Source organism: Fukomys damarensis, unplaced genomic scaffold (genome assembly GCF_012274545.1).
Source record: "Fukomys damarensis isolate Sample0158 unplaced genomic scaffold, DMR_v1.0_HiC HiC_scaffold_15, whole genome shotgun sequence".
NCBI lineage: Eukaryota > Metazoa > Chordata > Mammalia > Rodentia > Bathyergidae > Fukomys > Fukomys damarensis.
Genome location: NW_022900927.1, coordinates 5,191,144 through 5,200,891, shown reverse-complemented (window position 1 = coordinate 5,200,891; position 9,748 = coordinate 5,191,144). Strand labels below are relative to the sequence as shown.

Sequence of the window (9,748 nt, the reverse complement as noted above, 5' to 3'; positions counted from 1 at the left end):
CCGGTTGGCGGCACCCCCTAGACCCCCCGGCTGGCTGTGATCGCGAGGGGCCTAGAGGTGCATGGCTCAGCCCCGGCTCCCGGCGCCGGGGGTCAGGAAACTGAGCGGAAAGTGGGGAACGAGGCAGCCATTTGCAACCGGAGAGGAAAGTAGTGCAGCGCGGCGCCGCTCCGCCTCCCCCCCTCCGCCTCCTGTTCGGCCGGTAGGGTGGTTCCTGCGAAGGGGCTATTTTCAGGCCCGAGATCTGGGCAGCGGTCTTGGAGATTCGTGAAGTCTCCGGCGCGAGATCTGGGGGGAGGCCTTTTGCTCGGGGAACCCCACTCGAGAAGGGGAGAAAGGAGAAGATGCGGCCCTATTTTGTGTTGGAGCGGGGCGGCGCAGGGATACGGCCCTCTCGGAGGAAAGGCTGTGACTCTGCAGTTCTACGCACACGCTGGGGGAATCCCTCCGCCTCAGGTTAACCCCGACTGCGCCGGGCCGGCCGCTGGGCAGACACGTGGGAATGAAGCCCCCCTGCTTTTCGCTCGGGCCCTGGAACTGCTCCGTTTACCTCCTGGGCGGTGAAGCTAGGGTGCTGGCCACTTTCTAGTTCCGTTGCCTTGTAGTCATCGCTCCCTGAAACTCCTGCTGTCCCCTTGCCTTGGCCAGGGGCAATGTTTCCCGGGAGGGAGATGGAAGAAGAGGAGATTGGCCGCTGCTCTGCATCCTGGGAACTGGAGTCCGCAAATGGAGAAAGTGAGGCACGGCGCCTGGTGTTGCAAAGGGTGGTTTCTTGCCACGTTGGGGGGCCCGAAGAACTGGACAAGTCCCTGGTCTTCTGACACTCGGACCCCCTCGTGAGGAAGGACTGTCGTTGCCCACACAATAACCAACATACACCACCTCCCCAACAAAACATTAATATAGAGCTTCCCTGGGGAACATTTTCAGGGTCTCCCCACCCTCTCCTTTAGTCTTTACAAATTTCCAAGGACTGCCCCTACACCTTTTTTTTTTTTTTTTTTTTTTTTTAATATATAGGCTAAGATAGCATTGCTACTACCTGGCCAAAATACGATTACTCTGGACAAGACTGTAGGAAACACTCCTGTCAGGCACCCTCATCCAAGTCTAGATGAGGGAATAGATTGGAATGCATTTTCTGCTTGAGCTATACGTACACTTGAAGTAGGCAAGAGGAGACAAACGATGTGATAGATTTATATCTTAGTTACTCCTACCCACATGGTGAGTTACATGGAATTATCCCCATATTACAGATAAAAAGACACGCTAAAATAGGTAAAATTGCCCAAGGAATCACATTGTGAGAACTTGAGCCATGATTTAAACCAAAGGCCATGTTATTCCTAGAATTTAAAAAGAAAAACTTTTTTAAAAGGAAGAGGTGGGAAAACAGGTAGGCAAATTAGGCCCACAGCTTGTTTTGTGAAGGGTTTCCAGCACAACTTTCTGCAGTGATGCAAGTGTACTCTGTCTACATGGTCCAATTTGACACTCATAATCACATGTAGCTATTGGGCTCTTTGAAATGTAGGTAGTGCAAGTGAAGAACTAACTTTATTTAAATTTACATAGCCATACGTAACTTGTGACTTTCATATTGAACAGGGCAGGAGACCTGGCCTTGGTCATAGAACGGATCAGGCCCTCTGCTATCCACATAATTAGCATCATGGTCTCTGCTGACCACCCAAGTCCATTTCAAAGAAAAACAACAAAAAAACCAGCAGTGACATTGCACGTTTCTACTGTAGTAGAATAAGTTAACAAAGAGATGAAGTTGGAAAATGGAAAGCACTTCCCTAGTCTGTACCAGAGACAGGGAAGGCAGACCCTCACCAGGACTTCCAATAAGACAACTACCTTTTTTTTTTTCTTTTCTGGTATGGGGGAATCAAACTTGGAGCCTTGTGCTTGCAAGGCAGGCAGCGGAACCACTGAGCTAAATCACCACTCCAAGGGCTACCATTTCTAAGGGGTTATGTAGAATATAGAATGCTAAACATACCATCTCACTTAATCCTCACCTCAACCCTCTGAAGCAGATTTAATATTTCACAAATAAAACCAAGGCTCAGAGAGATTGACTGCCCAAGTGGCTGTATTTATGGAGAAGCTATTAACCAACTATAATCACTTGTCTCTAGGGCTCAAGATTGCTTTTTGATAAATGTCTGGGAAACATCAGACATTCATAAGTTTATCCCTGACCTGATGGATACATTAGTGGTAGAACCCTGGAATGATTCTCCTGCTCAGATGTAAAAAAAAACCTAATTGTAATAACAGAAGATTGTGACCGGCCTAAAGAACCTCTTAAGCCACTGAGATTGCTCTTAGTGTATGTTTTTTCCAGCAGCCCTTATTCTTTTTTGGATTCTGGATCTGAGGAAGAAAAGCAGCTGGTTTTTGAAAATCAAATGACAAACCATCACCTCCAACTATACACCTAGAGCCAGATATTAACATAAGGACTAAAAATCACACCTAGAGGGCCAGGGATGTAGCTCAGCAGCACCACACCTGTCTGGCAAGCTCAAGGTCCTGAGTTCAATCTCCAGTATGCAGGGGGGGGGGAATCACACCTAGATTCTGTCTATCCTCCTCAAATAAGTATATTAATAGGGTACTTCAACCTCTCTCAGCAGGAGGTCTTTGTCCTCACTCTGAAGATGACACTATAACATCACTCAGGTAACTCACATTTCCTTGGAGAAGCATTGGGCCAGTTAGGCTCTCAGGCTAGGAGCAAGAAGGAGTCAAGAAAAGTAGAAAGTGGGGAAAAAATAAGAACCTAGGTTGATTATGTAAAGGTACAAATTTCCAACAATGAATGTCATTATATTGTATACATTAAATGTACCAATAAAATTAATTTTTTAAAAACTGCACAATTCCAAAAGTGTGAAAGGTACAAAAAGACCACCAGATGTATGAATGCCTATTATTACAATGAAAGAGATTAATATGAGAAAATGAGGGGCACATGGACTGAGATGCACTAGGAGTATTATTTCCTTGCAACTTTCTAAAGTCAAAATCTTCATAACACTTTTATTTTCTGCTTTTATATTCCTTCCTGATTTTATTTTTTCAGATAGGATCTCACTAAGCAGTTCAGGCTGGCCTTAAACTCTTCATTCTACTGCCTCAAGTCTCTCAAGTGCTGGGATTACAGACATGGACCACCACACCCAGCTCTCCTTAGGAGTGAGGGGCTTCCTTCCTCCTCCCCAAATCTTACCCGAGTTGCAGCAAATGCCAAGGTTCAAGGACGGCTAGGTCAACATGTGACAGCTAGCCACTAGAGGGTGGTGTTTCTGCAGTTAAAGGATCAAACTTGGATGGGTGGGGCATCCAAGAAACTACAGTACTGGGAGAACCCAACAGAATAGGAAGGTGAGAAAAGCAAGCAGTAAGTCTTAGAGTAATGGTCCTTAATAAGTGAGGAATAAGGACTAGGAATGAGGTAGGAAGAAAGATCACCAAATACCACAGCCATTACGCCTTGGAAAAGAAGATACAATATTGCCCAGGCTCTCCCAGGTACAAAGAAGTCAACAACAACAGATTTCTCATTTTATTTGCATATATACATTGTCACCCCAGGGAGCCAGCTCTATTTCAGAGTCCGTATCTCTCCTTACCCACCCAACACCCAAAACCTACAGAGGATGAACCCACGTAAACAATGCCCAGGACTCAAATACCAACCCCACAGATTGTAACAATTCATTTAAGCAAAAACGGGGTTAGGGGACCAGTGCCCAGAAGACATCCCTGCCTGTTTGTAAACATACACACCCAGGCCACTAACCTAGGGAAAGTGTGCAAATATGAGGGTACCACACTGTGTGTCCAGAGAGCCACAGACACACTGGCAAGCATACCCGTGCAGTCCTGAGGGTCCACCTCCACTGGAGCCTCACAAGTGCCAAGGGCAGAAATGAGGCAGTCACCCCAGGACCAAGCGTTCACATGAGATAGCATCGGTGCTCTTGCCCATAAAAATTCTCCACACGGGCAATCTCCTGGATGACTTTGGTGAAGACGTCTTGAGTTAGCTACAAGGAAGGGATAGGCATTCAAGGAAAATCAGTTCAGTGTCAATGTCACCTTTCTCTAGGGTGACTATCACAGCCCCATCATCCTCAGCACAAAGAAATGTACAAGAAGACACTGGTACCCCCACCACCTTCCTAGCATTCAGCACAGCACCTGATTCTCTCGAGCAGATGACTCCATAAATGTTGCACCCCAGGATTCTGCTAGTTTCTTCCCTTGGACTGCATGTACCTCTCTGGAAGCATATTTGAGACATAAAGATGAAAGATAGCAACCTTTCCAAGTTCTCTGTAAAACTTACAATCTAGACTTCTTCTGATGCATCAGACCTCCCCAAGCTTTAAGCCAAAGACTGAAGGAGAAAATATAGGTAAGTAAAGGAACAATGTGTGAATCCAGAACTGAGGCTTAAAATAATACAACTGTGGGTCTGGTGATAGAAAGGCTATCTTTTCTTAATCAAGTCAGAAATGAAGAGAAGCGAAATGACTTGAGCCAGTGGAAAGCCAGGACTAGAACTTGACTGAGTTCATCTCACTTTCCTTCTCCCTGAGCAGTAGAGATTTACATACCTCTCTGGAGAAAGATCTGCCTTGTTCCCCACTAGCACCACCGGCAACCTGTGAGGAAACAGCAGGAAACAGGATTCTCTCCCGTGTTCGTTCCAAGGACCCCATTCCCTTTACATCCAGGCCTTCATGTCCCATCAAACCAGCAGTGATATATGTCCTAGCCTTGTCTGTGACTTGGACAGTTCACCTCTCTGCTCTCTCCCACCTTTTCATCCCCACACTGTGACTATCCCATGGGCCACCTACCGGGTCTTCCCATGGCCTTGGTGTAGCTTCTGGTACAGGCTCTGAACAACTTGGAAGCTTTAAATACAAGAAATAGAGCTATAACCTTAATTCTGGGAAGTCCTCAGGTCCTCCCAAGTCCCCCACTCACAGCCTTGGTCGCTTACCTATGCAGAGAGGTGACAGAATACACAAGCACATAACCATGGACCCCAATGATGAATGAGTAGGGAAGAATGCTGTACTCATCCTGACAAGAAATAGAAACATCAGTACCTAGATCCACACCACTCAGATGCCAAAGGCTGGAGGAACAACATCCAAGTGACCCTCCCTGGGGCACTCCCTGCTCATTACTTCTTGTCAACAAGTATTTATAGAGCAGTTCCATTAAGCCCTGCACAGCACACTATCAGAAGTTAAAATACTTTTTGTTTTTTGAGACAGGGTCTTGCTAGTAGTTCAGGCTGGCCTCGCATTTACTAAGTAGCCTATGCTGGCCTCAAACGCACAGCAATCCTGCCTCAGCCTCCCCCATGCTAGGATTACAGACATGCACTACCATGCCCAGCTAAAATACTATTCTTGTAATACTGCTTTACACATGAACCAGAGGCTACCAGACTTCATCTCCTAGGGCTAAACTACCATGGTTGGATACCCTCCCCCAATTGATACCTGCCCAGCTGTGTCCACCAGCTGTAGGTGAAACTCATCTTTGCCAAGAGTCACTATCTTGTTGTAAGCTGAAAAGAAAACAAAACTTGATTGTGACATGTCTTGTGGAGCCAGCAATGTGTGACCCATATATACTTTACCCTGGGGGTTACATAATTGTATCTGGCCCACAGAGTTTTCCAGGAAACTAGAGCAACGAGCTAGGGTTTTTGCTGTTGTTGTTGTTTTTGTTTTGAGACAGGGTCTCACTGTGTAGTTCAGGCTGGTCTTGCATTTGTGATCCTCCTGACTCAGCCTCCTCAGTCCTGGGATTAAAGGCATGGGCCACCATGCTCAGCTCTAGGGTACTCAGTATCTACAGGATTGCTAGAGAGATTAGCTTTAAGGACTAAATAAATCAGCCTTTGGCAACAGGGAAATCCCAAATTATGGAACTGGGCGGGCATCCAAGCACTCCAGGTTCCCTCCTCTTCACACTAAAGGAGACAAGACTACTCACTGTTCTCCACTGTAGGATCATATCCTTCCAAGAACTCACTTTCCACAAACTGATGTGCCAAAGATGTCTTCCCTGTGAGCAAAGGCAGTTGCATTCCATTCACCCATTCCCATCATCAGTCCTTTTAGACTGTGGCCCAGGACTATAGAGCACCCCAAATCAGCAGTCCAGTCAGTGAACGTCTCAAGCAAGGCTTTCCTTTAGCCTACCCTCGCCCTCTGTGTTATGGCCATACTTCCCAATTCTGCAGCCCCTCACCGCAGGCTTTCCAGCCAACTTTCCCCACCACATCCTCAGAAGATCCTAGATTCCCTAAAATAAACCCCACCCCGCCCCAGGACACCTGCGACCAATTGCCCCACGAAGACCACGCCCGGTACCTTCAAATCCCGACTCCACCCCTACTCCCAGAGTAACAGCGAGGACTATTCTGATGTTCCTGCAGCCAAGTCCACATTAACCCTTACGTGCTCCGCTTCCTGCAGCCCTCACAAACCTCAGCCTTTTGCCCCTGTCCTTCCGAACCTCGCACCCTTCGGCGTTACCGCGGTTGCCCTGGGCGCGCTCCCGCTCTGCGCGGGGCGGAGCTCACCTACAGAGCGGTACCCGAGGATCACCACCTTCCTGTAGCGGACCAGCGGCATGGCAGAAACCAACCCCAAGGGGCTTGCAAACTGCGGGCCGAGAGAGCCCGAAAAGGCAACCCAACCCAGAAAGTCGCTCGCGCCGCAGCTACCCCAGGCAAGCCAAAGAAAAACCAAAACAGGCGCCGCGCCGGGAGCTGGCCACGTGATCACAACACTGCAAGACTAAGGCGAGGGAGCTGGCGCCAGGGAACTTCAGTGCCCTGCCGCTCCGGGCTCCGCCCCCCAGCCCGCTCTTCATTGGTCCATTAGAAAGGATTAAGGCGGGGCCACCAGCCCGAGAGAAGGGTGGGTCTCACGTGGAGCGGGAGAGCGGCAGCTGCGCAAGCGTAGATGTGATCCGGTTCATTCATAAAGAAACAGACTAACCCGGGGTCCTAAAGGTATTTGCGCATTTGCAGCCTAGCAAGAAGTGAAGAAAGAAGACTGAAGAAAAAAATACCCATTGTGATTGGGCTAGACTTTCTCATCAAAAGATTCCAGGTCGCCTTTTTGCAAGGGCTTTGGGTTCCTTGGCTAGGGAAAAAAGGCCAAAAAGTTCAGTATATTTCCTCCACTTCCCCCAGCCTTCAGCCACAGACCTGCTGTTATTCGGCTTCACAATTTTCCAGGATCTAACTTCGCAACAGTAATTCTTATTTTTGTTTTGTTCTGTTTAATGAGGCAAGGTCTTGCTATGTAGTTCAGGCCGGCCTTGCACTCACACTGTAGGCCAGGGTAGCTTCGAACTCACATTGATCCTCCTGCTTCAGCCTCCCATGAACCACCACCCAGCTAGCAATTCTTTGTATTCTTTTTGTTTTGTTTTATTTTCCGGATAGCACTGTTTGTTTATTTATTTATTTATTGGTACAGGGACTGAACTCAGGACTTTATGCTTGTAAAGCAAGCAACGGCACCACTGAGCTAAATACACGGGCACTAGCAATTCTTTCTTTTTTTTTTTTTTTTTTTTTTTTTTGGTACCAGGTCCTTGTGCTTGAGAGGCAGGCAGCAGAACCACTGAGCTAAATCCCCGGCCCGTGAATCACTTACTTATTCAACAAATACTGGGCATACACTACAAGTTCCAGACATTACTCTAGCTTTGGAAATAAAGCCATTAATTTGAAGGCAAGGTCTCTGCTCTCAGAGAACTTGAATTTTTATTGAAGGAGAGAGGCTGGGATTTTAGCTCAGTGGCCAACAGAAGGTCTGGAGTTCAGTTCCCAACACGCATACAAAAAAAGGTGGAGGGGCAAAGAAATCTGTGTTCAGTAAGGCACAGTGGTGCACTCCTGTAAACCTACCACTTGGGAGGCTGAGGCAGGTGGATTGCCAAGAGTTAAATGCCAGCCCAGGCTACAATATTGAGTTCAAGGCTACCCTGGACTACATAGCAAGACTCTGTCTCAAAAAAACAAAACGATGACAACAAAAACAAACCAAAACAACAACAACAAAAAAGCCAGTTAGCCTAAAACAGATAGTCTAAAAACAGAGTAGAAGCCAAGCAACATAAAGGAGTCTGAACTATTTTTTTTTTAACTTGGGAGGGGGTGTTGGAGATTGAACCTATAGCCTCAGCCCTGAACCACATCCCTAGGCTATTTTATTTTAGACAGTGTCTCACTAAATTGCCCAGGCTGGTCTCAAACTTGCAATCCTACCTCAGCCTCCCAGAGTGCTAGGATTACAGACATGTACCACCACGCCCATTTTGAGCTAATTCTAAATATAGATACTGTATTTAGAAACAGCAGTTATTAAACTAGGCATGGTAGCACACACCTGTAATATCAGCACTCTAGGGGCTGAGGCAGGAGGATCACCTCAAGTTTGAGGTCAGCCTGGGCTACATAGTGACTTCAAGGCCAGCCAGCCTGAACTACATAGTGAGACCCTGCCTCAAAAGTAAAATAAAATACAAAGGCTAGGGATGTAGCTCAGGAACAATTTAGTGGAAGAGAAAGGGGGATTTAATAGCTAGAGAGTAACTGGGGGTGTGGTAATCCTTTTTATTTGATGTCTGAGAAAGCCTATGGAGATGATGTTTATTCTGGAGACCCAAATGATGGACAGCTCTATACTTATCTGACAAATGGAGACACTGACTTGTACTTACAAAAATAATTTGAAAAATTTATTTCTTCTGGAAGGCCCTAAAGAAGTCAGTCTATAGCCGGGCGTGGTGGCGCACGCCTGTAATACCAGCACTTGGGAGGCTGAGACAGTAGGATCACTGTGAGTTCAAGACCAACCTGGGCTACATAGTGAGTTCCAGGTCAGTCTCAACTACATAGTGAGACCCTGTCTCAAAACAAAAAAAAAGTGATGGTCTTTAGATTATACTGATGAACAGACTATACAAAGCTACAGAGCCTTGTCTAATTCTTAAAAAACAGAAAATTCAGCCGGGTGTGGTGGCGCACGCCTGTAATCCCAGCACTCAGGAGGCTGAGGCAGGAGGATCGCTGTGAGTTTGAGACCAGCCTGGGCTACATAATGAGTTCCAGGTCAGTCACAACTATATAGTGAGACCCTGTCTCAAAAAAAAAAAAAAAATTCAGATGGGGTATGGTGGCACACACCTGTCTGTAATCCCAGCTACTCAGGAAGCTGAGGCAGAAGGATTGCAAATTAAAACCCAGTCTGAGCAATTTAGGGAGACCTAGTCTCAAAAATTAAAAATAAAGCCGGGGATTTAGGTTAGTGGTGCTGCCGCCTGCCTCACAAGTTCAATCCCCAATACCAAAAAAAATTAATTAATTAAAAATAAAAAAGTTCTAGGGATGTTACTCAGTACTAAGGTCCTGAGGTTCAATGCCCAGTACCACTACCACTTAATTAATTAATTAAATTCAGATCCATAAAATTTGTTTCAAAGAGCCCCTTCCTACCTCCTAATTTTTCTTTTTTTTTAAAGTCAAGGTCCTACTACGTAGTTCAGGCTGAACATGAACTCACTATGTAGCCCAAGTGGGCCTCAAAGTCCCAACGATTCTCTTACCCCAGCCTTCTTCTTTTCTTTCTTTGTGTGTGTGTGTGTGTGTGTGTGTGTGTGTGTGTGTGTGTGTGTGTGT

General features: G+C 46.5%; 1 protein-coding gene across 2 annotated transcripts; it reads right to left on the bottom strand.

Annotated features, from left to right (window-relative positions):
* Window positions 1-3,586: 3,586 nt before the first annotated feature.
* On the bottom strand, window positions 3,587-6,861 carry Rhebl1 (RHEB like 1). 2 transcript variants are annotated; one of them, XM_010623606.2, is made up of 8 exons: window positions 6,635-6,861; window positions 6,043-6,114; window positions 5,544-5,611; window positions 5,033-5,115; window positions 4,887-4,943; window positions 4,641-4,688; window positions 4,222-4,303; window positions 3,587-4,067 (listed from the first exon to the last, which is right to left on the bottom strand). In XM_010623606.2, the coding sequence occupies exons 1-8, from the start codon at window positions 6,684-6,686 to the stop codon at window positions 3,978-3,980; spliced, it is 552 nt and encodes a 183-aa protein (XP_010621908.1). In that variant the 5' UTR covers window positions 6,687-6,861; the 3' UTR covers window positions 3,587-3,977. The 2 variants fall into 2 exon arrangements, with proteins under 2 accessions (XP_010621908.1, XP_010621909.1); XM_010623607.2 differs by lacking the exon at window positions 6,043-6,114.
* Window positions 6,862-9,748: the final 2,887 nt, after the last annotated feature.

Excerpts from the sequence above, each read along its gene's own strand:
- Rhebl1 (XM_010623606.2), bottom strand. The coding sequence starts at position 6,686 with ATGCCGCTGGTCCGCTACAGGAAGGTGGTGATCCTCGGGTACCGCTCT. Across the intron at positions 6,115-6,634 it reads CCTCGGGTACCGCTCTGTAG|GGAAGACATCTTTGGCACAT; the intron begins GTGAGCTCCGCC and ends CTTTGCTCACAG. Across the intron at positions 4,304-4,640 it reads GCAGATCTTTCTCCAGAGAG|AGAGGTACATGCAGTCCAAG; the intron begins GTATGTAAATCT and ends ATATGCTTCCAG.